Genomic DNA, 26,499 nt, shown 5'->3' on the forward strand with positions numbered 1-26,499 from the left:
TTGCAAACTGGATACAATTAACTTAGGCTTGAATAAAGACTGGGAGTGAATGGATCATTACACAAAGTAAAACTATTTCCCATGTTTATCCCCCCCCCCACTCCCGAACTATTCCTCAGACGTTCTTGTCAACAGCTGGAAATGGCCCACCTTGATTATCACTACAAAAGGCTTTTTTCCCCCTCCCCCCCGGCCTCCTGCTGGTAATAGCTCACCTTAAGTGATCACTCTGGTTACAGTGTGTATGGTAACACCCATTGTTTCATGTTCTCTGTGTATATAAATCTCCCCACTGTATTTTCCACTGAATGCATCCTATGAAGTGAGCTGTAGCTCGCGAAAGCTTATGCTCAAATAAATTTGTTAGTCTCTAAGGTGCCACAAGTACTCCTTTTCTTTTTGCGAATACAGACTAACACGGCTGCTACTCTGAAACCTAATTTTACATCTAGCATGTAGATCTGGAATGTTTAATGAAAGTGCCCTAACTCCTCTTCAACTGCTAAGTAGAAGGGTATCTAGACCAGAAAAAAATAGGCAAAGGTACCTAATATGTAGCTAACCTCAGCCTTTTTCCCAGTCTGGATGCAGGGTAACACTTTTTACCTTGATTTAGATGGACAAGGTGCACCCTAGATGTTCCCCACTAAGGACACTACTGCTCTGGCCATTGCACTGAGGACCTGCAACAGTTATAAAGTAGTATTAAGAGATAGACCTAGAAAATGAAAGTCGTAAGATCTATACATGGATTCATAGTCTCTGAGTCTCAGTTCTTGTATCCTGATGGTTAAAGGAGCGCCTCTTGTGTTGCTGAGTTACTAGTCTGTAGATCTTAAAAGAACTCTAACAGACACTGCTTCCGAGGGTATTGTTAAAATATTCCATTTAAATAGCTATACTTTATTTATTTATTCTATTTAAATATACTATTATTCTTATTTAAGATGTTCTCATTTCCTTTGTTAGTTTGCATTTATTATAGAATCATAGAAGATTAGGGTTGGAAGAGACCTCAGGAGGTCATCTAGTCCAACCCCCTGCTCAAAGCAGGACAAACCCCAACTAAATCATCCCAGCCAGGGCTTTGTCAAGCCGGGTCTTAAAAACCTCTAAGGAGGAGATTCCACCACCTCCCTAGGTAGCCCATTCCAGTGCTTCACCACCCTTCTAGTGAAATAGTTTTTCCTAATATCCAACCCAGACCTCACCCACTGCAACTTGAGACCATTGCTCCTTGTTCTGTCATCTGCCACCACTGAGAACAGCCTACCTCCATCCTCTTTGGACCCCCCCTTCAAACCTTAGTTGAAGGTTGCTATCAAATCCCCCCTTCACTCTTCTCTTCCTCAGACTAAGTAAGCCCAGTTCCCTCAGCCTCTCCTCGTAAGTCATGTGCCCCAGCCCCCCAATCATTTATTAGAGTAGATTTTTCTCATTAGCTAACTTTCTGCCTCTGTAATATCCATTATCGTTGAGGAGAAACACCTCTGCTTTAGGTATCCAACTGCAAGATGTCCATCACAGGTAATCATGAGTGATGCACCACTTGTCTTGTGGCAGGCCACATTCTCTCCAAGTCTGAAAGTGGCTCAGAAATGCTACCTCAAGATATCAAGAATGGCAGAATTGTTTAGTGTTTTTGTCTTCCCTTGGGTCATAAGAGTGTTTCAATTGTATGGTAAACTGTAGTCAAGTGAGAACTGCCTTATGAAACCTGCATGGAGCTTTTTAGCTAACCTAGCTTTCAATTGCATGACTACATGGACAAATACCCAAACCAAGAAGTTTGATTTGGCTGTCTGTATTGGAAGGGTAAATTCTAGAGGTGATTAAAGTAGGTAAGTATGTTACATGAAAATTTTTCAAAAGAAATGAACTTTTTTTTATTTCATACGAAACTTTTAATTTTTCAATGAAAATTTTCTAAACATGTTTTGAATTTTTTTTCAAAATTCACATTTTTAAACATTTTTGGAGGTTTGGGGGGACACTTTCACTCCGATTATTCACTCTTCACTCCCAATCACGACCGATTTTCCAGTGGGGGAAAAAGAAGAGACCAGCAAGTAAAAAAGTAAGAGTGGGATTTTTGCCATCAGAACAAACATACAAAAATATTTTGTTCTGTGATTTTGTTGTCGTTGTTGAAACATGAAAACTTTCAACCAAAATAAATTTTGTGTGAGAAGCTTTGGTTTGGGAGGTGGGAAAATATTTTGTAAAAGAGCTTTGATGAAAAAATGTTTATCACCTCTAGTAATTTCCAAGACACACATTGTTTCCCGCTCCCCTTGCTCAGGATTCATCTTCGTATTTCACATTTTGTTTTTACTGCATGTACCTTTCAGTTTTTATTTTCAGCTTATTTTCTATATTTTTTCCATACTGGAACAGAGGATATAGCATTTCTGTTTAAAGGCCTGCCTACTTGTTTGCCACTACACGCCATGTATTTCTAAATATAAATTATTTTACTACCTTAAAGCCTTACCTGTTATAAAAAAGAAGTAAATAATATAAAAATGGCCAGATTAAACTACCTATCTGATTTAGCTGCTAACTGAAGGCTAGGGTCTAGTCTATACTAGAAAAGGTGTACCTGTATAGCCATGCTAGTATAGCCATACTGGCAAACCCTGCTAGCGTAAAGACAGCTTCTACCGGCAAATAGTACCCTTTGCCATTTTGCCAGTATAGCTTATAACTTGTTCCCTGAACTAAATAGGTTATAGTGGCTGTCATAAAAATAAAGGGAAAGGTAACCACCTTTCTGTATACAGTGCTATAAAATCCCTCCTGGCCAGAGGCAAAACTCTTTCACCTGTAAAGGGTTAAGAAGCTAAGATAACCTGGCTGGCACCTGACCCAAAATGACCAATGAGGGGACAAGATACTTTCAAACCTGGGCCGGGGGGACAAAGGGTTTGTCTGTCTGTGTGATGCTTTTGCTGGGAACAGATCAGGAATGCAGCCTTACAACTCCTGTTAAGTTAGTAAGTAATCTAGCTAGAAAATGCATTAGATTTTCTTTTGTTTAATGGCTGGTAAAATACGCTGTGCTGGAGGGAAGATATATTCCTCTTTTTGTGTCTTTTTGTGACTTAAGGTTTTGCCTAGAGGGATTCTCTCTGTTTTGAATCTGATTATCCTGTAAGGTATTTACCATCCTGATTTTACAGAGGTGATTCTTTTTCCTTCTCCTCCTCAGCATGCTTCCTCTCTTTTTCCCTCTCCTCCATTTCTTTCCTTTGCCTCCATAGCTCTCCTGTGGGCAGCCTCCATTTCTTTTTCTTTGGCCGCTTGTGCCTCAATCTCCATCTGTCTGAGTTTTACCCATCTTTCATGTTCCTTTTGTCTTTCCTCAGACTCAAATCTGGCTAATTCCAGTTTCTGTTAGGTATTGCTTTCTGTCATTCTAACCTCTCTGTTTTTAACTAACTTTACACCTGAGAGTTAGAAAGAAAACAAAAAAAAACTGGCTTGTAAAATTTTGCTGTTTTCTCTGTTTGCTGATACCTGTTTTCTCTGATAGCTATTCTCAGCCTACAGAAAAATCCTTTTGTTATGCCTGCTGCTCTGTCCCCCAGGCAGAGAGACAGAATCTACAGCTGCAATCACCTTTTACAAACCCTTTTAAAATCCTGCTGTGCTTCTGGTTCAAAATGATCCCACCTCTAATACCATGTCAAGGTTCCTCCCCCACTCTGAACTCTAGGGTACAGATGTGGGGACTTGCATGAAAGACCCCCTAATCTTATTCTTACCAGCTTAGGTTAAAAACTTCCCCAAGGTACAAACTTTGCCTTGTCCTTGAACCGTAGGCTGCCACCACCAAGCGTTTTAAACAAAGAACAGGGAAAGAGCCCACTTGGAGATGTCTTCCCCCAAAATATCCCCCCAAGCCCTACACCCCCTTTCCTGGGGAAGGCTTGATAAGAATGCTCACCAATTGGTACAGGTGAACACAGACCCAAACCCTTGGATCTTAAGAACAATTTAAAATCAATCAGGTTCTTAAAAGAAGAATTTTAATTAAAGAAAAGCTAAAAGAATCACCTCTGTAAAATCGGGATGGTAAATACCTTACAGGATAATCAGATTCAAAACATAGAGAATCCCTCTAGGCAAAACCTTAAGTTACAAAAAGACACAAAAAGAGGAATATACCTTCCATCCAGCACAGCGTATTTTACCAACCATTAAACAAAAGAAAATCTAATGCATTTTCTAGCTAGATTACTTACTAACTTAACAGGAGTTGTAAGGCTGCATTCCTGATCTGTTCCCGGCAAAAGCATCACACAGACAGACAAACCCTTTGTCCCCCCGGCCCAGGTTTGAAAGTATCTTGTCCCCTCATTGGTCATTTTGGGTCAGGTGCCAGTGAGGTTATCTTAGCTTCTTAACCCTTTACAGGTGAAAGGGTTTTGCCTCTGGCCAGGAGAGATTTTACAGCACTGTATACAGAAAGGTGGTTACCCTTCCCTTTATTTTTATGATAGTGGCTAAAGCTCTTTTTGGCCAGTATAACTTTGTCTATGCTATGGCTTTTGCCTGTATAAAAATATCATTAAAAGATCACACCCCTAACCCACATTATCATACCAGAAACCTTTCTCATGTAAACCTGTCCTTGGATAACTGTATTTATGAATGATTGTCTTGGTGGCCACAGTAATAAGATTCTTGTTTTTTGTAAGTATATAGCTCAGTATAACCTAAGCATTCTGACTGACACCAGCTGCCTTTTTTGGCATGGTAATTCTGGAAAGCTATTTAGAATGGTGATCCATAAAGATAACGGAGACAGCTCTGTGTTTCTTTACTTAACATTCATGCTGTGATAAAAGCCCTCAACCTGGGATTAGCAGTGCAGAGTAAACATCCCCAAACACGTTGGACTGGCACTAATTTGGGAATGTGTTTTCTGGAAAGGTCTCTAGATTATTAGAGACTAGAAATACAGCCAGTGGTTTGTAGGTAGTTAGCTAGACAGGTGAATTAATAGCACAGCGGGGAGAGAAGTCTCATGGAGCCTTTTATTGTTGCATTTCACACTGTACTTGACCTTGGAAAGCTTGAATTGTAGCTTTCAGATAAAAACTAGCTGTTTCATTTTACAGTGTTCTTGTATTTCTGTAAATGGGCTGTTAATAGTTTTGAGTGAAATCTTGTTTATTGTTTACTATATTAATTGAAGAGTTTTAAAAGAAAATTGCTAAGCATGTGATTCCCTTTTAAAGCATTAGCTTGCTAATTGTTAAAGTAACCTTGGTTTAATTACAGGTTTCAGAGTAACATCCGTGTTAGTCTGTATTCGCAAAAAGAAAAGGAGTACTTGTGGCACCTTAGAGACTAACCAATTTATCTGAGCATAAGCTTTCGTGAGCTACAGCTCACTTCATCGGATGCACACTGTGGAAAGTGTAGAAGATCTTTTTATACACACAAAGCATGAAAAAATACCTCCCCCCACCCCACTCTCCTGCTGGTAATAGCTTATCTAAAGTGATCACTCTCCTTACAATGTGTATGATAATCAAGTTGGGCCATTTCCAGCACAAATCCAGGATTTCCCAACTCCCCCCCCCACACACACAAACCCACTCTCCTGCTGGTAATAGTTTATCTAAAGTGACCACTCTCCTTACAATGTGCATGATAATCAAGGTGGGCCATTTCCAGCACAAATCCAGGGTTTAACAAGAATGTCGGGGGGGGTAGGAAAAAACAAGGGGAAATAGGTTACCTTGCATAATGACTTAGCCACTCCCAGTCTCTGTTCAAGCCTAAGTTAATTGTATCCAATTTGCAAATGAATTCCAATTCAATTTCCTCATGCCCCTATTCAATTCCTTTACTCAGTATTTTTGTTCATGGTGTACCTTACCTCTCACTCTGGACTAGAAGTAAATCCGTTCCATTGATGGAGTCTTAGAACCTGATATGGTGCTTTGTTGTGCAGCTGCACATTGCTGGTTTTCTTGCGAAATAAGATGGCTAATGCATCTGTGCCTGGACTAAGTTTATGAGATACATGGCCATGTAGGATGGTATGTATGAGCAGGACAGAGCCCCTGGCCCAGCTGCAGAACCCAGGTAAAAATAAAGTGTGTCATATTTATGACTAACCTAGTATGTTTGACTAGACAGCTTTGCCTAAGTAAAGGTGATAAATAAGTCTGTCCTAGATTAAGAAATGTGGGTTTACCTCAATTTACTTATTGGCAGAAAACGAAGCTATCAAGGTAAACCAGTAGGGGTAATCCTGCTCCTGAACTCAGGATGTTAGATGGGGTGGGATCTGAGTTACTACAGAGAATTCTTTCCTGGGTATCTGGCTGGTGAATCTTGCCCACATGCTCAGGGTTCAGCTGATTGCCATATTTGGGGTCAGGAAGGCATTTTCCTCCAGGGCAGATTGGAAGAGGCCCTGGGGGTTTTTCGCCTTCCTCTGCAGCATGGGCACGGGTCACTTGCTGGAGGATTCTCTGCACCTTGAAGTCTTTAAACCATGATTTGAGGACTTCAATAGCTCAGACACAGGTGAGAGGTTTACTGCAGGAGTGGGTGGGTGAGATTCTGTGGCCTGCATTGTGCAGGAGGTCAGACTAGATGATCATAATGGTCCCTTCTGACCTTAATATCTATGAGTCTATCTTCATTATTTTCCAGATTAGACAAATTGAATTTTAAGATTCCTGCAAAATTCTGAGCTAATTTATTTGTCCAGGGCTAACCTTCAAGGGAGGGATATGCATGTTTGTTTGTCTAGACTCAACAAGATTTTTTCCCCTCCTTTCTTTCAGCCTGAACGAATTTCAGGGGAACAATACGGGATTCATTCCGATGTATGGAGTTTAGGGATTTCCTTCATGGAGGTATGTAAACATATATACGTTTTCTTATAGGCACATTGAAAGAACTGAATCTAAGATTCAAATTATTTTTACATATTCCCTATTATACAACAAAGTTCCATTTGTGTATATAAGCTTAGCCATTGCTAAGTTTCTTCGCTGTATCTAGAATGGATTCGTTCTCAGCGGGTCAAATCCATGTAGGTGAGGAAAGCCGGTATGCACTAATTAAGCCCTTTGGTAGGGCTGTGCAGTGAGAGGGGGGATCAGGGTACGTGGAGTGGGCTTGGGAGGACATCTCTACACTCCCTGCATGCCACTGGGGTAGGGTTGTTCTATACCCGGTCTGAAAAGGCCAGTGCAGACTCGCCCACTAAGGGTGGGCCATCATAGGGCTGTGGAGATCCAGAGGCTGAGCTGGGTAAATGCCATCTCTGAACCGCAATGGAGTTCCTTGCAGACAGCCTGATAATTGTAGCTTTGTGCCAGATGGGATGGATTTCTCGCCATTTGATTAACTATAGTGTTTAATATTGAGTAGTCACCAAAAGATCAACTTTTTATGTATGTTCGTTGTTTCACACCTAGAAGTGTCTCACTGAAACAAAGCTGTGCAAGTAGAATGTGGTCAGGTAGAAATATTGTAATGGGAGGTATAGGTACGTTCTACAAATGTGATATTGGTAATTTTCATTCACAGTAAGGTAACTTCTGATCCAGTGAAAGTGTAAGCAGTCTGGTATTTCTGCTTAGAACTCATCTGAGGTTCTTCAAACATAAATCTCCTAGTTCTTTACAAAGGTGGGCATCCTATGTTGTAGAAAACAACGGAGGAGCTTGAGTGCTTAGGATAACTAGAACTGCCAATCATTTGAGGAGCAACTGACCAGTGAAATCAGCTTGGCCTGAACCAGGAAAAAGGGAAAGGTGACTGATCTTATAACAGAAGTAGTCATTGTGTTTGGGATCACCCAAGACTCTTGATTGGAGTCTGGTAGAGATCAGGTTTGACTGTTTTTATGCTTTTCTACTACCTTAGAATATTTAAAAATATATTAGTAGTTTGTGGGGAGAACTATCTGATGACAATATGACCACAGCATATGAAAGGAACTTCTAATGGCTCACCCATGGAGCAACAGTGATGGCAACCTTAGTATAATAATGTGTCCCATTTTAATATAGGCTAAGTAGGAATGCGGGAAGAGTAAAACAAGCAAAAGTTTGGAAGACCCTACATTTGTATCCCAGAGTGATCATCTAACAAAATCGAACTAAAGGTCATACTCATACTTAAGTGTGCATACAATGCTTTTTAAGGGGCTCACAGGCCTGTGGGTAATATAAGGCAAGAGACCATTAGTTAGATCCCTGGTATTCTTTGCCTATCTTGTATCATTGGTACCATACCATTGCTTTTCTCTTCTTTCTTTCCACCTGTCATCTCAAACTCCTAGCCTCTGTGGGAATCAGCAACACCTCCAGGTTGTCATATACTTCCAAAAGGATTACATTGTTTCCATCTACGTGTCTAGAAAAAATTTCTGCCAAAGATATGCTTGGGCCTTCTCTCAGAAAGATTTGTCCTGGCTTTGTATACTCTTTCACATGCAAATGAAGAGACAATTGAATCCTACAGTCATTCCATTCTCTTTTGGTAGATGTCAAATAATGTTAATTTAGAGTGAAATTCCCTCCTATACAGATGGCCAGTGGTGCATAGACTTGTGCTGAAGTCCAGCACAAGAAAGGGCTTAAATGGGAAACAGTCTTTGTGCTGGCCCTCTGTATCTGGGTGAATTTGACCCATAGAGAACTGGAAGTTAACCAAGACATTCATATGTTACCTCATTAAATATATATATATTGGTTGTCAAATACATGATTAAACTTAACCAGATTGAAAATACGGGCATCATGCGTTGCTTGTTTAACTTTGAATTATTGCATTCAAATCTTGTCAATCTTTTTTCCAAGACTGATTAAAACTAACTCTGAATATACAATAATGATATACGCTAATGGGTCACAAGGGATGCAGTGCTGTTAATTCATTTACTGCAGTTGGAAGCCAATATTGTCAATGGTTACATCACTGGAGCGCTCTCAGAATTTTGGGAGAAAAACAAAATGTATTCATGTCACCACACCGCAGTCTCTGTAAGTGAGTTTAGTCAATGGGGGGCTAAAGTGAAATTGTAATGCATTCATATTTGACCAGGGTAGACTTTTGGTTCAGTTCTGTTCTGATGTAAATCATCCACAGCGTGTATTTACCAGGTCATTCACTGAGTGCGAAGGATATACAGTGATGTGTGCCCATGGAGAAGAGTCCAGGGTTGGCCCTTTTCAACCCGAGCAACTAGTCAAAATGTCAGGCCCTGGGTGTTCCAGTTGGGAGTAGATATTAGTGGTAGGTATTTCTTTGATGCAGTTCAGTTTATTTACAAAGAATGTACAAAGTCTTGTGTTTCTGTACACAGAGGGAATCAGTTAGCAGGAAACAGCTTATTTTGCTCACAGTACCAAGAGCACTCTTTTAATCTTCATCCCTGACCCCAAAACCTTTTCCCAGGTTTCTTGCAGGCTCAACCATCATGCTTTCGTCTGCTCCTTCAGTCTGACCTCAGTTTGTGTGTATTCTCTGTTTCCACACACACGTACCCCCTACCCAAAACAATACTCCGCCAAAAGCTCCTGAGCAGGTTCACGTGGGGGCTTGTGCTTACGGTTATGTTAATTGAAGGGTTAGTTCACACCAACTGTTCTCAATGGGGTTTTAAGTCAACCCATAGCAAGGTTTCACCCAGCTCATAACAGCACCAACAGGCTCTAAAATATGAATAATTTCTTGGTAGACTAACGGTATGTCTTCACTACCAACATTAAAGCACTGCTGTGGCAGCGCCCTACCATGGCTGTGTAGTCACAGCTCTCCCAGTGCTGTAAAAAACACACCCCTACGAGGGGAATAGCTACCAGCACTGGGAGCATGGTTCTGAGCGCTGGTGCACTGTCTACACTGCCACTCTGAAACTTGCATTGCTCAGGGGGGCGTTTTTTCACACCTCTGAGTGAGAAAGTTTCAGCGCTGTAAAGTGGCATTGTAGACAAGGCCTTAGATACTGAATTTTATTTAACCTGTGATTTTGTGTAAAGGATTATTAGAAGCCAATTTACAGCTTCTCTTTGTAATACTGATTTTTATATCATATCAGCCAATATTAGGGGGACATTTTGGGTCTATATTTACTCTTTCCCCGCAAGCCTTTTCAAACTGCTCTTCTCTCCTTCAGTGTGTCAGATGCACGGAACAATTTGGCTCTGTGTTCTTTGTTAATTGGTATGTCATCTGGTCCTCTGAGACCTCTCTTCAACATGATCGCTGTTTTATTGGAATGATTTGAGTGATGTGTTAAATGATGAGAGCAAGGACAGTGGCTTAGAAAAATGTCTCAAGAAAGGTGAAGAAGAAGCTCAAAGAGCCACGCAAGGTCACTGTCATTAAAGTAACACTGTCTGTTGACATGGGGATTGGTGGTACAGTATTCCAGGCTCCGTCTGATAAAGCAGAGAGGGCAGTTAGAGTTTATTCTAGGATTTTAAAATTGTCTCAACTCACTTTTTTTTTTAAATATCCAAACTCTTATGCCGGCACTCTAGCAGTTAGAGCACATTGATTGACAAGAAATAATATATTGGACCAAGATACCGAGATCTGGTTTGATGTGTGATGATTCAACTCAGTTGTTACAGTCTTCTAATTTTATTTAATCTAAACCTCAAAAATACATTAAATTTCTTTGCTACCGTGCTGTGGGTAATGAGAAACTGGTTACTTTTAAAGTTTAAGAACGCTGACCAAGAAGTCTGCTGGCTAAGGTTAAAGAGTAGGCAAATGGAACAAGTTAACCTTGATGAGCTCCATCTTGTTAGATGCCGACCACCCTCAATTCCCATTGAAATAAATGGGGTTGAGAGCAGTTAGCATCTCACAGGATCGGTCTCTCTCTTTCCAGAGGAAAGGAAACATCATTTGCTATTTTTGTGGCGTTTGTATTTTTTTCTTTTAAAAGGGTGCATTAATTCGGGGTGTTATCCATAAACCTCTTTTCAGATATTTCATAGCAAATAGTTCGTATGTTTTCATGAGGTTTTTAGCTGTAGTTTTATTTCAGTGCTTTTTGGTTGATAAAGCAAGTTCAATTTAAACCAGTGGCGTTGCTGTCACTACACTGAAGACTGTGTCAGCACTTTCATTATAAACACTGTTTTTCTGGGGTTTATAACTCAGTCATAAAATGTATTCCAGGTAGCTAGGGCTACGTTGAAGTGCAGTTTGCAATCAGTGTTTTTCAGAGAACTGTGCCTGGCACATGGAGAAGGATAGTTTGAATGATCTAATAGCTCTTTTTAATCTCTAATTAATACAATTCCAAGCATAGTTTACAGGGTTACTGTCTGAAAGTGAACATTAGCACTACCTAACAAAAATAAAACATCAATAAAGTTGAAAATAAAACAACATATTTTGTTGTTTTTTAATAACGAGCACTCTTGTCTTAAGATGCTTTTTAGTTGTGTTACAATGCAAAAAGACTTGAAGGTGTGCTTTGCAGTGTATTAGTCCGTAATATGCAGTAATTAATAAGTTTAAGGGGAAATACGTGGAAGCTGAGGTTTTTGTTTCTAAAGCTTGATTTTTCTGCATATAATACCTAGTACTTATATCTGACTTAATATTTACAAGACACCGTACAAACTGTTAACTAATACCCAAATGCTCCTCCGAGGTAGGTAAGTATTATTGACCCTATTTTACAGATGGGGCACTTTTTATTAGCATCATTATTTGATTGTGTAATGCCAACAGTGTACTAGGCACCTTACAGATGTGTAAAATAACTAGGTCACTGACCCGAATAATTTAAAATTATAAATCCTGATCTTGTAATCAGATTCATGAGCATAGAACCTATTGATTGGGGCAACACACAAGCACAGCGGTCCATGTTAGCAGATCCAGTTTGTGGATTAGGGCCTATATTGTATATACAAAAACAAGTGTTGATTGTTTATCATCATAAACTGAGGCACAAAAAGGTGAAATGATTTGTCCAAGCTATAGAGTGAGTGAGAGTTGGAGCTGGGATTTGAACGTGGGTGATTTGACTTTCCATATACTCTAAAGGTGTGCTTCCCATTTCACATCTTCCTTTGTATCCTTCTCAGTCTCAACACTCTTCCATTCTTGGTTCACAAAAGCAGCATTTCTTTCTATCTTTTTCTTTCTAGCCCCACCTTAAAAAATCACTTCTGCTAAGCTTATCAGTGTTATCCCCTACAGGAAAGAGATGCTCTTGCACATCAGTAATAATGATAAAAATATGGTTTGCAATCCTGTAAAATAGAACCTTCCTTTGATCATCTACAGTAATTTGTGTCTGTGTTCTTTTATTTGTGCATTTACTAGAGCTTGAGGGACTTAGTAATTGTGTGTGGCGGTCAAGTTAACATGGAGTTTTAAGAGATGTTGCAGATTATTAGGTTATTTTGTGTTTTCAGTAATTATGCATGTACCTCAATACATGGACACCCTAACTCAGCATTAACTCTCCAGTGCATGTGTGTGCAGCATATATGTATTTCAGGCACACATGCATGTTTTTCCAGATAAACAAACTAAAATTACTTAACATGCAGCGTTCAGGCAATGGTGAGGGATTTTTTATACTGACTCTTGAGCGTACAGTACTTGGGCAAATAACACAGAGGTGGTGACAGGGAGATTGCAGATGTAGATGTGGAAAGATGAGACTTTAGGGTCAAGGATAATACCAAGCTTCTAAGTAGCAGAGGCAAATAGAAGGTGTGAGTCTGCAGAAGTGCTAGAAGAGAATGAAGTTCTGATTGAGGATACTCCCTTTTGAGCAAGAGGAACACTTCTATCTTTGAGATGTAGGAAGCTGACACAAAGTCACAAGTGTACATAGTCAGAACACGGCAAGGGAGTTGACAAGGAGTAATCTGTGTAAAGAATTCAAAATGTGTGTTCAGTTGAATATTGTCAATGTAGAAGTGGTTAAGGTTACATTTAGAGATTATGAGCTGGATTCTTAGCTGGTATTATGAGTCAAATTCATCCCTGGGTAGAGGGCCAGCACCACTTAAATCCTACTTCAACCCTGTTTTGAAGATCTAAGTGGTACCTTTGCACAGGGGTCAATTTTATCATGAGTAGGTAGAAGAGAGGGGAGGACTGAGAATTGAAGCTTGTGGAATACCTTACAGCTGGGTCTTGGTGTGGAATTAGAGCCGCCACTGGAGACTGAGTGAGAGCAGTTTGATAGGTGCAGAACTGTGACAAGAGGTAAGCGTGAATGTCTGCATGACTCCTGGAAGCAATCCAGGAGCATGGAATGATCCATGGTGTCAAAAGGCTGCACAGAGCAGAAGCAGCAAGAACATTAATTAAAATAGGCACTTATGATGATGGCAAGGTCAAGCTTAAAAGGCAAATGAGAATTACATTTCAGCCCTGTATAAAGCAAGGGCCTCAGAATCGTACATGATTTTACATACCAGGTATATCAAAATAGCGGGCCAAACAGGAGATGTTTAGGATAGAGAGGCAGTCTTGACTGGAAATGTCCTGACTTTTGAGAATTTGCGACAGAATTTTAAGTTATTGTACAGTTCATGCTTCTTTTTTTATAGTAAATATATATGTTTAATGGGAGAGGGGAAGAGACCTGAAAGCCTCCTGGCAGCTGTTTATATCCTCTGGGGTTACACTACAGGTTCTGTTATGTTGATTCTAGAACCATAGTGGTTTTTCTGACACTTGCAGCATGTCCCAAGAGTGTGTTGCAATGTGAAGCTTTGGGCTGCATTTTTTGTGAGAGTCTTAAACACATTGACATGCAAATCCACATGCCAATCCTAATGTGCAAAATCCAGACACAAATTTCTAGAGCACTTAAGATTTACTTGATTACCAGGATTTCTTAGCTGTCCATCACCATGGTATCTGGACCCCATTACAACACATTTTTAAAGGACTTACTGTTGCCCTAAACTAGTAACCCATAAATGTTCTCTTTGCCCATTGAACAGCAAAAGTCACGTAACTGAAAACCCTGCACTTAAGACAAATTAAAACCACATTCTAAAAGTCCCCAAATGCAGACTTAGATAATCCCATCAGGAGAAGCAAGTTCCAAAGCCACAGACCACCACAGAGAATTCTTCACCACTTGATCCTGTGAATGTAGCCCTAGGGAAGGCAGCAAGAGCATTCTTATACATAACAACTATTCTAACAGGCCATTGGAGATAGGTGGACAATGGACATTGTATAACCAGAGCCTTGATCACTTCTGGATTTGAAGATAACCCACATGCTAAATTGCACCAAAAAGTTAGGTGATAGTGAGGGTGGAGCATGAAGTAGAAGTGTTACATGCTTGTGTCTTCCTGCCCTACTTCAAGGGTAGAGTGTATGTAAATCTTAATATTGTGACAGGGTTGGGCCAGATGGCTACAGGAAAGTGATAGAAGGCAGATATATTAGCCCCAGGTTAAGCAGGTCCCTTGTCCCTGGGTAAGGTTACAAGGAAGGTTCCAGAACAATCAGGAACCTTCTGGAAACAAGACAGACAGGCTGATTAGAACACCTGCAGCCAATCAAGAAGCTGCTAGAATCAATTAAGGCAGGCTAATCAGGGCACCTGGGTTTAAAAAGGAGCTCACTTCAGTTTGTGGTGCGCGTGTGAGGAGCTGGGAGCAAGAGGTGCTAGGAGTTGAGAGTGAGAATGTAGACTGTTGGAGGATTGAGGAGTACAAGCATTATCAGACACCAGGAGAAAGGTCCTATGGTGAGGATAAAGAAGGTGTTGGGAGGATGCCATGGGGAAGTAGCCCAGGGAGTTGTAGCTGTCACACAGCTGTTCCAGGAGGCACTCTAGACAGCTGCATTCCACAGGGCTCTGGGCTGGAACCCGGAGTAGAGGGCAGGCCCGGGTTCCTCTCAAACCTCCCTACTCCCGGTCAGACACAGGAGAAGTTGACCTGGACTGTGGGTTCACTAAAACGGCCAAACTGAGGGTTGCCATCAATTTCTGAGGCAAGCAAATCCGCCAATAAGCGCAAGACCCACCAAGGTAGAGGAGCTTTGTCACAATATGTACTATCCCTGCAACTTTCTGGAATTCTGCATTGTATCCATATAATGCAGATCATTATGAACATGGAATCCAGTTTAAAAAAAATTTATGAAAACTACCTACACATTTTCTGTATTATAAAAGAAAATATTGAAGAGGCTTAACCTGGGACTTTTCAGCTTGGAAAACTGACCACGAAGGCGGGATATGATAGAGGTCTATAAAATCATGAATGGTTTGGAGGAATAGGGAAGTGTTACTTACCTTTTTACATAACACAAGAACTAGGGGTCACCTGATGAAGTTAATAGGCAGCAAGTTAAAAGCAAACAAAAGGAAGTACTTCTTCACAAAACGCATCGTCAACCTGCAGAACTTGTTTCAGTGGATGTTGTGAAGGCCAAAATTACAACTGGGTTAAAAAAAAAATTAGATAAGGTAAGTTCATGGAGGATGGCTATTAGCCAAGATGGTCAGGGATGCAGCCACATGCTCTGGGCATCGCTAGCCTCTGACTACCAGAAGCTGGGAGTGGCACAGGGGATGGATCACTGAATAATTGCCTGTTTTGTCCATTCCTTCTGAAATGCCTGGCATTGGCCACTGAGGGAAGACAGGATCCTGGGCTAGATGGACCATTGGTCTGACCCAGTGTGGCTGTTCTTATCTTCTTATCTCAGGCCTGTAAATTCAGAGTGTCAAAAAGAAATGTACACAAACTGTCCAAAGAAAATTCACAGTGTTCTAAATTCTGTCAAAAGCAAATTCAATTTAATTTTGGAATAATTTGCCTCCGCGCTGAGGCCTCGTCTCTCAATTTGCAGCCCAACCCATTGTTACAACCAAAAATGAGTTTTATTAGAGTCCTCTAAAAAAGAAATAAAGGTTTAAACTGGAGAGTATGGATCAGGCCGGTGCCGGCTGATATCGCTGTAGTCATTAAGACCACCTGCTACCGGAAGACACCAGGTCAGCAGTAAATAAACATGTTACAAGAGTATTATTTCTTAACTCTTACATTGAGGAAGCGAGTAATTGTTAAATTAATTGAACACATTAGATGGATCTGAGCACATTTCAGTAGATACAGTATGATGTGTTTTAAATTGCTTTAACTTTTTTTCTTACTGCATCCCTTTAAACTAATAAAGATCACCGTTACTTCTATAACCAACTACCCAAGTACCCAGTAATGCTTGAATGTGACGGATTGTTACTTTAGTAGCTGCAAATCACTCCATAATAATGATAATATACACAGAGCTGGAGATTTTAAAAAAATATTTTGAAGTGAATTTAGTGCTTCTGAAAAATGCTGGATTAAAAACCCAGGAGACTGAAATTCTCTGTTTGCCCACAGAAGAGATACAGCCTGGTCTTTGGCAGTGCAGGGTTCCCAGCATTACCTCGCCTATGTGCCAGGACCTTAACTTAATGGGACCAGCTCTAGGGGTGAGAGGGTAATTCAGTTTCCATACCACTTTTTGTTTTTTCTTTTCACATTGTAACTGAGAGCGGAATTGGATCCTGAGTTTTTAACCTGACTGTTAATAGTTGCAGTGATGTTTTTGAGAAGCAGACACCCATCCAGTAGGAACTGTCTACGCAGGCAACTCAAAAAGAAATGGCACATATCCTTTTTTTTTAAATGAGCTTTCCCAAGTTATTTTAAAAGCAGTGTGTCTCTACCTTTCCAGACTACTGTACCTCTTTCAAGAGTCTGATTTGTCTTGTGTACCCCCAAGTTTCACCTCACTTAAAAACTTACAAAATCAGACATAAAAATACAAAAGTGTCACAGCACACTATTACTGAAAAAGTGCTTACTTTCTCATTTTTACCATATAATTATAAAATAGATTAATTGGAATATAAATATTGTACCTACATTTCAGTGTATAGTATGCAGAGCAGTATAAACAAATCATTGCCTATAAAATTTTAGTTTGTACTGTCTTCGTTAGTGCTATCTATGTAGCCTGTTGTAAAAGTATGCAAATATCAAGATGAGTTAATGTACCCCTGGAAGACCTCTGAGTACCCCACAGGGGTACATGTACCCCTGGTTGAGAACGACTGTGTTAAAGAATGGTATTAGGGTATCTTGCTCATACAACAGGCGATCACTTATTGCCTTTCTCATGCAAGTAGTCCATATGAAGTCATGGGGACTAGTTATGGGTAAGATGAGCAGGATTTGCCTCATAATAACTTAAAGTAAATTTGTTCTTAATTCTGCAAAATACATTGTTTAGGCATATTTTATTAGATTTGTGCAAAGCAAAACATTTTAGAAACTGGCATCAAAAAAACTGAACAAAAAATTGGCTATTTTTCTTTGCTGTTTTTGGGTAGTGTATCTAAACAACACCAGTCGACACGGGTTCCACTTTTATCATCTTTACCCAGCCATCAGGATGAAGAAAGACAGTGTCCAGCCATAACAGTAGTTTTGTGGTAGCAGAATTAGAAGTAAAGGTATCAGTGCCTGAGGGTTGGGTCATGAATTAATAATTGCTCTGTGGCGGTTGAGGCCCGTCAGAATAGCTGAAAATGGGGAAGTTGCCTTGCAGAGCGCTATCAATCACTCAGTGACCATAACTTCCAGTAATTAGTGTATTTTATGGGCCTTTGCTTCAGTGACTTGGAAGCACATATGCTCCACTCACAGCTAAACTTAGCCAGAGTAATATTCTAGGATGATTTATCCGCTTGCTGCACTGGGATGTAACCCTATATTAGGTGAAGATTGTGAACTAAGCTGCAATAAAGTGTAAGTTTAGGTACAGTTTGCCCAGGTTGAGACCTCAATGTATCATGTTTTTCAGCATTCAACGCTAAGCCACAGTGGGCAAGCTTTGTAGAAGTGAAATAAATAAAACAATTAGGTCCCTGAATAGATAGATGGGAATAGCACTGTGTGTGTCTATATGTAATATATAAAATATATATTAATGTGGCCTTCTCTTCATAGAAATACCCGCTGTGATAACCAATCTTCAGTTTTAAAAATAACAAAATATTGGAGATATTTATCAGCTGTGTTTGCTTTGCTGTGTTGTTATTACTATGGAGGATGCAGTGAGGAAGTCTGCTATGGAGGATGCAGTGAGCCAAAATCTGATCTTCACGCTGATGTAAATCCAGAGCAGCACCATTACTTCAATGGATTTGTGCCAGCGTAACCGACTTTGAAATCTGGGCCAAAAGGTTTTGAATGAGAGTGGAGCGTGTGTTGTATTCTTGTTAATATCTTATAAGCTGTTAATTAATTGCTGTGGTATAGAGTTGTGCTTTATGTCCCTGTGACTAGTACATTTTAAAATCTTAAGCACTTAGTGAGATCTACAAAGGTACTTAAGACCTAAACCTCTGGGGTTTAGCTGCCTAAGTCCCAGGTTTTGGTTTCACTGCAATCCACAAAACTCCCCCAGTAGGCGTCTAAACTTCCTTGGCGCCCACATTTTTCAGAGTAAACGTTCCCTGAGTGCTTGTGTTCCTGCCTCTGAGCATGCACACTGATGCCTAACTGGCACCTGAGCCCCACGTTGTGTGTGGGGTCTGCCTATGTTGTGTGTGGCACCCGCTCTGGTAGGCAGTCTTTGAGTATGCCTACCGAACCAGGTCCCTTACGTGGTGGTGATGGTGCTGACCGCCTACCTTAGACCTTTCAGCCCAGAGCACTTGCCAGGGGTGTGGGAGACTCACGTTCAGTTCCTCCTCCCCCAGCGGGGGAGAAGGGATTTGAACCAGGAGTCTCCCACCTCTCAGGAGAGTGCTCTAACCACTGAGATAGGGGATATTCTGATGTGGGGGCCCCTCAAACTTTCTTGTTGAAGCGGTTGCTCTGTGGATCAATAATGGAAGAGTGGATGGAGCAGGAAAACTGGACCATGGGTCTCCCATCTCCTAGGTGGGTGCCCTAACCACTGGACTATGGGGTTATTCCCTTTCTGTCTCTCTGGCCCAAAGACGGTTCCAATGTGGATCAATGCTTAAATAGTCTTTGCGCCAGAGAGAATGAGAATGACCCTGTGTTGCCATGGTTAAAACACCCACCTGGCAGATGAGTAATTTTACCCATGTAATTTTATTCACATGAGCAGTCTCATGGACTTCTATGGACTACCCATGTGAGTTGTGCACATGTTTACAGGATTGGGGACTGAGGTATGTGTAGCCTTAAGGATAAAGGAGAACAATAATTTCTGTAGGTGAGACACAGAAGGATAAGAAGTAACACTGTTCTGAATCAGCACCTTTGCAGAACCTTATATATAAAATCAGATATAATTCTGAGGATCTGCAGATCGGAAGAAATATGCAATTTAGAGGTGATCTTTAATTTGCAATTCATTTTCTATAGTTCATGTTTTAAAAAAGCAAAAGTGAAACTAATTATCCTTAATTAAGGTGAATTAAGTTTGGCTTTTTAATATATTTTATAGAGAGAGATGTTGAACCAGGAAATGTCTCAAAGGTTATTAGGGCATATTTCTGTTGGGGCTGATGGTGTTAGTAATAAGCTTCTTCCTCATAGTTCTAGACATGAACAAATATGTCACTTCATCAGTCTCTGTTACTCGCACTTATGCCCCTCCGCAGGGGTCGCAGATTCCACAAGTTATCAACTAATGGCGTTATACATTAAAAATTGAAGCTTTCCTTACTCTGAGGCCTTTCAAGGCTTTGTTCTTAAGCCCCAGACACTTTGGAGTGCAGCTGCAAACTGTACGCAGAAAATTAAATTAATTTGTAACTCTTTTTCTTTGTCCTGCATTACTAAATCCTGCACATTTAATTGAAACCCTACTTCAAGATGCTTTGTGTTTCTGTTCTTCTTTGTTGTCAGTTTAACCTCAGAAGCACTTTAACACTGGTAAATTGCTGTTATATCCTTTGGATTTTTTTTTTTTTTTTTTACTGTGCAATAAGAGGACAGTGAAATTGATATGAGAGAGAGAGAAAAATCTTAGAGTAGTTTTTGAGGTATTTAATATTTATTAAGGTCCTCACTGGAAGAGATTCAGATGATTTTAAGCCATCTATCTAGGAATGTATAAATTGGTCTTGGAATGGAATCTCACCTAGGGAATTTTATGTAATCCAGTAGTTAAATCTGATTTTTAAAGTTTCCTGTGTCTGAATGTTCCGAAGTGGAGGCTGCTTTTCCATAAAATGAGGCTTTAACTGCAGTGCACAATCTAAATGCAAAATCCTTAGATGGAAATTTAATTGTGTAAAATGTGCACAAGGTAATTAAGAACAAATTTTAGAACATTTCAGACTATAAAGTCCTCCTTCAGCTAGATCACTAGCAATATTGTAAGTGCTTATTTTCAATTTGCAGTTATGCTGGGAAACATGGAATGTGTCTAAATTAAGAATAAAACATCCCATGCTTTTCAGTATAACTGTAAATTAAAAACAACTTGCACAGCATAGACAATAATCTAAGTAGAAGACTTTGTAACTTGAGTGTCCTAAAAAAATGTTCTGAACTTCCTTCTTTGGTACTTTCTGAACAGGATGCGGATTGTTCTTCCACGCTTGCTCAATGACAGTAATAATTCTTACTAGCAACACATCCCTTTGTAAGCTTGTTAATCAAGTGTCAATTCCTAACTTTTGAAAGAAGCAACTTTGTGTAGTGGTTAGAGCAAGATATTTGTTCGCTAGAACTGATGAGTCTATTGGGTGACTTTGATAAGTCCTTTAAGCTCTCACTGGGTCAGTTTTTCTGTGTATTTAAAACAAAACAAAACCTTTATAAACCTTAGGCAGGAGAGATTTTCAAAAGCACTTGTGGGGTCTAAACATCCAACTGTTACTGACTTTCAATGAGAGTAGAGTGCATAACACCCTTTTCTGCTTTTGAAAATCTTCCCCTGGATGTTGTAAAACATTTTGCAACATGTATGGTGCTGATCACCCCAGGATCTCAAGCTATTATTACTGTTATAAGTTAGACATTTGAGATTATTGATATGTAACATTATCAGTTATTAACTTAGAACTTGATCCTGCAACCATTGTTCCCAGAAGTAGTTCTGTGAAACTCAATGGGAGTACTCGTGTAAGAACTACTCACAGGAGTACTAGATAGTTTGCAAGGCCAGAACCTTGGTTAATAACAGTGCAAGATTAAAATTTTACATTTTTCTAGGATGCTACTTTTCTATGTAAGTAAAATGTGATGCTTTCTGACACTTGTAAGCAGCATGTGGGTAGTGGAAGATCATTAAGCAGTGGGACTGAAACATGTGGTTGTTTCACAGTACAACAGTAGAATAGCATTGTTTAAAAACAAATTCCTGGCTGGTAGATCCTTTCAGGGTCTAATTCTCATTTATACTAAAGCCCTTTTGTACCACTCTGGCAATATAATTTACACTGACTTTTTAAAGAGCCTTTATACTTCCAAATGAGAATCAGGCCCATAGAGTTTGAGCATTCCTCTCTCTCTCCATGATATCAAAGCCCATGTACAATACTCAGCACTTTCCTGACCCTAAGTGTTCAGATTTAAAATGTTTTGTTTTAAACCCAGTAGGAATTTTTTTTTTTAAATGAAACCCTTCCTGAATTCCCTTGTGTGAAAGTAGAGGATGGGAGACATTTTTTTTGATAGATTACCTCTGCTTCTGTACTTGGTATCTTTTGCATTTTTCGTTGGGCTTAAGTGGCTTATGTTTAAATGACTTTAGTAAAGAAGAGAAAGGGTACAAAACTCCTATTGGTATAGCTCTAATTTGTTTGTTTTTTTGGTTGTTTTTTCCCTTTACTTTAACTGTTACCCTGTTTATAAATCTAAATTTACATCCAGAGGTCATTGGTTGGCTGAACTTAAACCATTTTACTCAGTAAATTTAATTAAGAAAATACAGTGCAACTCATAAGCAAATGAGTTTTTCCTAGTTTTAAACCAAACCACCCTCTTGAGTGCTGATTGCCTTGCTCGACCCCTGGTGATATAGAAACAGGCAAAATTAAAAAGGACATTAAAGCTTCATTAAATCTGAAACACATTTAGTACAGTGACATATCTGCAGGCTGTTTCAGGGAAGATTACATACTCTTTGGTAAGTTTCTTAATTTATAATACCTTGACAATCTTAGGGGGGGAAAAGCCCTCTGACTAGATCAACACAATAATGGTTCTAGGAGGTGCAGAACTGTCACATTCTGCTTTGTTGTTATATTGTTTTGCAGTTGTCAGTGAAGTTCTTTACCTGAGGAAATCTGTTTTGTTTAGGGTTTTTTGTTTTGTTTTGTTAATTGATTATAGCCTCTGAAAAACTGATTCTTCATGTTCTCATGTCTTTTCAAAGCTCCTTTACTTCTTTTTATTTGTTTGACAGAAAATTAGTTCCACAATTATTCTGCTACATTTAGGGACGGATCCCGCAGTCCTCATGTAGGTAAAACTCCCATTAGAGTTAGTGATTAGGGAAAGGGATTGGCAGCTGGGACTCGAATGAAGAGTTTGGAGTCATGATTGAAGTAAGTGAGGGTTTTGCCCATGTAAGTACCGAGTAAGGACTATAGAACTCAGCCCTGAGTTTCCTCCTGCTGTGTCATGAGATGATATAGTTTTGTGTGTTTGTGTTAATATAATATATAATGGTAATAATTAAACCCACAAAAGTAAGAACATTCAGGATTCCTTTCTCTTACACTCACTCCATTGTGCCTAAAACTTGCAGGTTTCTATGCTAGCCCAACTGTAATACGCAGTCCTTAGGCCTGCTGCAGTTAATCATGTCACTGAGTGATACACTCAGCTCTAAGGAGAGAAGGTACTTGTGTTCTTCACAGTGGGCCTTGCCTCACCAGGTTTGACCAGCCAAGAAGGCTCAAGGCCGTGAGGGAGACAGAAATGACATAAAGAGACATAGCCTCCTGCCTTCACCTCATTTATTTTCCTTTGCTTGTTGGAGCTGTTGATGATGAGTGTATTTTGTTAAGCAGCAGCATTGAGCTCAGTGCTGCATCCAGAAATAAAAATTAAGACAGTTTCTGGCCCCCAAAGAATTTACAGAAAGACAGACACAGAAGAGACCCAGAGGAAGACATTAGCTTAGATTTCTTCTCTTTAGAGGGTGGTGAGGACAGGGTGGAGGGTTCTTTGCCGTATTGCACCTCTGGTGTGAAGTTAGCACAGTTTATTGTAGGGGTTAGTGTTGGGGGCTACATGGCAGAAGTGAGTTTGTAGGAGGGATTTTAGTGAGGCGAGGGTGGAATGATACATATTATGGTTGCTACAATCCCTTTTCCTATGGTGAATTAAGGGCTCAGTGGAGGTCTTAATTTTTCATTTCCTCACTTTTGTGATTTTTAAATCAAGCCCTTAGCATTAATTTTTGGAGAGGTAATTTCCTTTGCGGTTTAAAACAAAATCTGAATGAGAGTCTGAGAATGGTGAATGAAACAATAGCCCACTGTTTTTCTGAGCCACTCATGTCTTGTCATGTCAGTGTTAGTAGGGAGCCTTAAACAACACTTATTGATATGATGAACTATAACAGCTCCTCCTCAATCACTATGCAAACTCCCACTGATATGGTTATAGAAGAGATTGGAGTGAACCTTCCGATGACACATGGAGATTATCATGTGCAACTCTCATAACATACATAATAAATACATGTACAAAAAAGTTACTGTACATAGTTAGTAGCCCTTTTATAGCTCATGATTAGGGCCCTACCAAATTCAGGGTCCATTTTGGTCAATTTCACGGTCATAGGATTTTTAAAATTGTAAATTTCATGATTTCAGCTATTTAAATCTGAACTTTCACAGTGTTACAATTATAGGGGTCCTGACTCAAAAAGGAGTTGTGGGGGTGTGCAAGGTTATTGAGGGGGTTGTGATACTGCTACGCTTATTTCTGCGCTGCTTTCAGAGCTGGGCAGCTGGAGAGCGGCGGCTGCTGGCTGGGAGCCCAGCTCTGAAGGCAGAGCGGCTACCAGCAGCAGCACAGAAGTAAGGATGGCGTGGCATGTTACTGCCACCCTTACTTCTGACCTGCTGCCTGCAGAGTGGGCACCCGGTCAACAGCCGCTGCTCTCCGGCTGCCCAGCTCTGAAGGCAGGGCAGAAGTAAGGATGGCAATACCGTGACCCCCCCTAAAATAACCTTGCGACCCCCCCTGCAACTCCCTTCTGGGTCAGGACACCCAATTTGAGAAACTCTGGTCTCCTCCATGCAATCTGGTCTTTTGTGTACTTTTACCCTATATTACACAGATTTCAAGGGGGGAGACCACATTTCACGGTCCGTGATGCATTTTTCATGGCCTTGAACTTGGTAGGCCCCTGCTCATTATCTTTGCATGTCTGTAGAAATTCATTACTGATCATAACTAAATGCAGCAAAGTTTCTCTCTCTCTTGATCACAAAAAAAGCTCACTTTCCTTTTTTGTGGCCTGTCACATTTGCCTTTTACACAAATGCCTCAAGACCTTGTCTGCTCAGAATTGGTAATATTGCTTCTACAGTGCTTTTTCCCCTGAGCATTTCAAGTTTTACGGACCTAATTAAGCTTCTCAACAATGCTTGTATTATACCTGTTTTGTGTCAGACCCTGTGATATGCTTAAGCACAGCTCGTGTTGTCCCCTCATGAGGTATTTGCCTGAGTAGAGGCAATGGACTGCCGGTTTTGGCCTTTATGTGTGAACTAAAAAGCTCTAGTATCTTGCCCATGGTTATATGGTGAGTCAGTGGCACAAGAAGAACAGCTGCTGGTTATTACAGATCCCATCTTGTCTGATCATTTAAAAATGACCAAAATGACTTTTTGAAAAAGTGTGGTTTAACAAAAGTACTGTAAGGCTGAGATACCAACCAGAGACAAAATAGGAATCTATCTTGGAAATAATCGACCTTACCCTGTACCCGCATTAGCAGGTGCTGTAGTAATATATTAATTACCATTTAAAAACAATTTTTGGCAATATGTCAACTCTATTTTGTATATAACCTAAAATAGAATTAAAGAAAATACAGTGTGTGATGTTGTGGATTCCATGCTCTCTCCCTTCCCCCAAAGTTCCTGGCCAAAGACTTTGAAACAACCAAGGAGGAGACTGACCTCTGATCCAACCCACATTTTACCCTGAACCCAGTGTGTGCTAAACCAGGATTTAGGGAATTTAGTGAAAGCTGTGTGGATACCCATGCATTGCAGATATAATTAGTAAAATTCAGTGTCATTTGCCTCACTACTGAGACTCGATGGTTTCATTTAAGGAGCTCATAGAAAACTGGGACATGGCACATGGTACCTGGAGGTATAGACATGTTTTTGTTGACTAAGTCAAAATGAAAAGTGTGCATACTTTATAACAAAGCCTTAATTTTGTTTGTAAATGAAGCATAAATTGTTGTGAATAACTCCATTCTAAATACAGCTCTTACTGTGTTCTCAGGATTATTTTTGCTCACATATATTTTTTGCAATTTGTACAATAGTGAGAGATAAGTACTTTTCTCTCTTTAAGAAAATATGCCCTCCATGCAAATCTATATAACTAGACAAATATTATTTTCTTTCCCAGCTTGCTCTTGGGAGGTTTCCATATCCTCAGGTAAGATTGTTCATTACTGCTGCTTGCCACTGTGACATTCATTCCTATGTATGAAGGTGCAGAGAGCAACTGTGAACATTTGAGCCACATACAAATAAATCTGTCCTGTTAAATTGAAAAGTGATATCTTTAAGGAGTCATTTAGAAGTATATCTCTGTTGATTTTTTTTCTTTTTCTTTTTTTTTTTCAAATGCTATTTCTTTTTTCCCTTGGGCGGATGGAAGAGATTATGATGAGGATGAGGATTGTTTTATTGTGAGATTAAAGGATTTTTTAATTACTGTGATAATACTCTGATAATAAGATAGAGGTAGCTCCTCTTTCTTTTAATTTTTAATTCAGATTATGAATTTTGTCAAAATGGTTTAAGACCCTCAGGAATTAAAAATATGATGTGGGATGATATATTTGGTTTGGTTTTTTTCCTAATGTTCTCACTTAATAGGGTCTAATAAAATGCCAATATTTTACATACCAGGTGCAATTTTCAAACTCTGCATTGGCCTGATTCTGCTCCCATTGAAGTCCATGGTAAAACTCCCATGAACTTCAGGGAGGGCAGAATAAGATCCGTTCTGAGTGTTTTTGAAAAATGCCATCTGTGGAGAATTTGGCTTTTACCTGTATGCTTATTCCTAAAAATCATGAGTCTCCAAAAATAATGGCCAATTCAGATAGTTCTGAACTCTAAAATATTCTTGCAAGATGAATGACAAAATCCAAAGTAAAAAGCTGTGGTACCATTCTTAAAATTATTCCTCTTTCTGGGGGAAAGCAAATGGAAAAGTTCAGGGGATACAATTAATTATTTGAATTTTTTTTATGGTTTGATATGTTTTATGATCACTGTTTTCTAAGTATTTTGGTCTGTACAGA

The 26,499-nt window shown here is 39.8% G+C and overlaps 1 protein-coding gene across 8 annotated transcripts in view; it reads left to right on the forward strand.

Annotated features, from left to right (window-relative positions):
- Nucleotides 1–26,499, forward strand: part of MAP2K5 (mitogen-activated protein kinase kinase 5) — a 195,167-nt gene that overhangs the window by 98,305 nt on the left and 70,363 nt on the right. For all 8 annotated transcript variants that reach the window (XR_005226960.2, XM_037910006.2, XM_037910005.2 and 5 more), the window contains 2 exons: nucleotides 6,813–6,884; nucleotides 25,593–25,622. Coding sequence is in view for 7 of the 8 variants with exons in the window: in XM_037910006.2 (XP_037765934.1) it covers nucleotides 6,813–6,884; nucleotides 25,593–25,622 (102 nt within the window). In the remaining variant the exon portion in view is untranslated. The remainder of the gene's footprint in view (nucleotides 1–6,812; nucleotides 6,885–25,592; nucleotides 25,623–26,499) is intronic.

This window comes from Chelonia mydas, chromosome 10, assembly GCF_015237465.2.
Source record: "Chelonia mydas isolate rCheMyd1 chromosome 10, rCheMyd1.pri.v2, whole genome shotgun sequence".
NCBI classification, from domain to species: Eukaryota; Metazoa; Chordata; order Testudines; family Cheloniidae; genus Chelonia; species Chelonia mydas.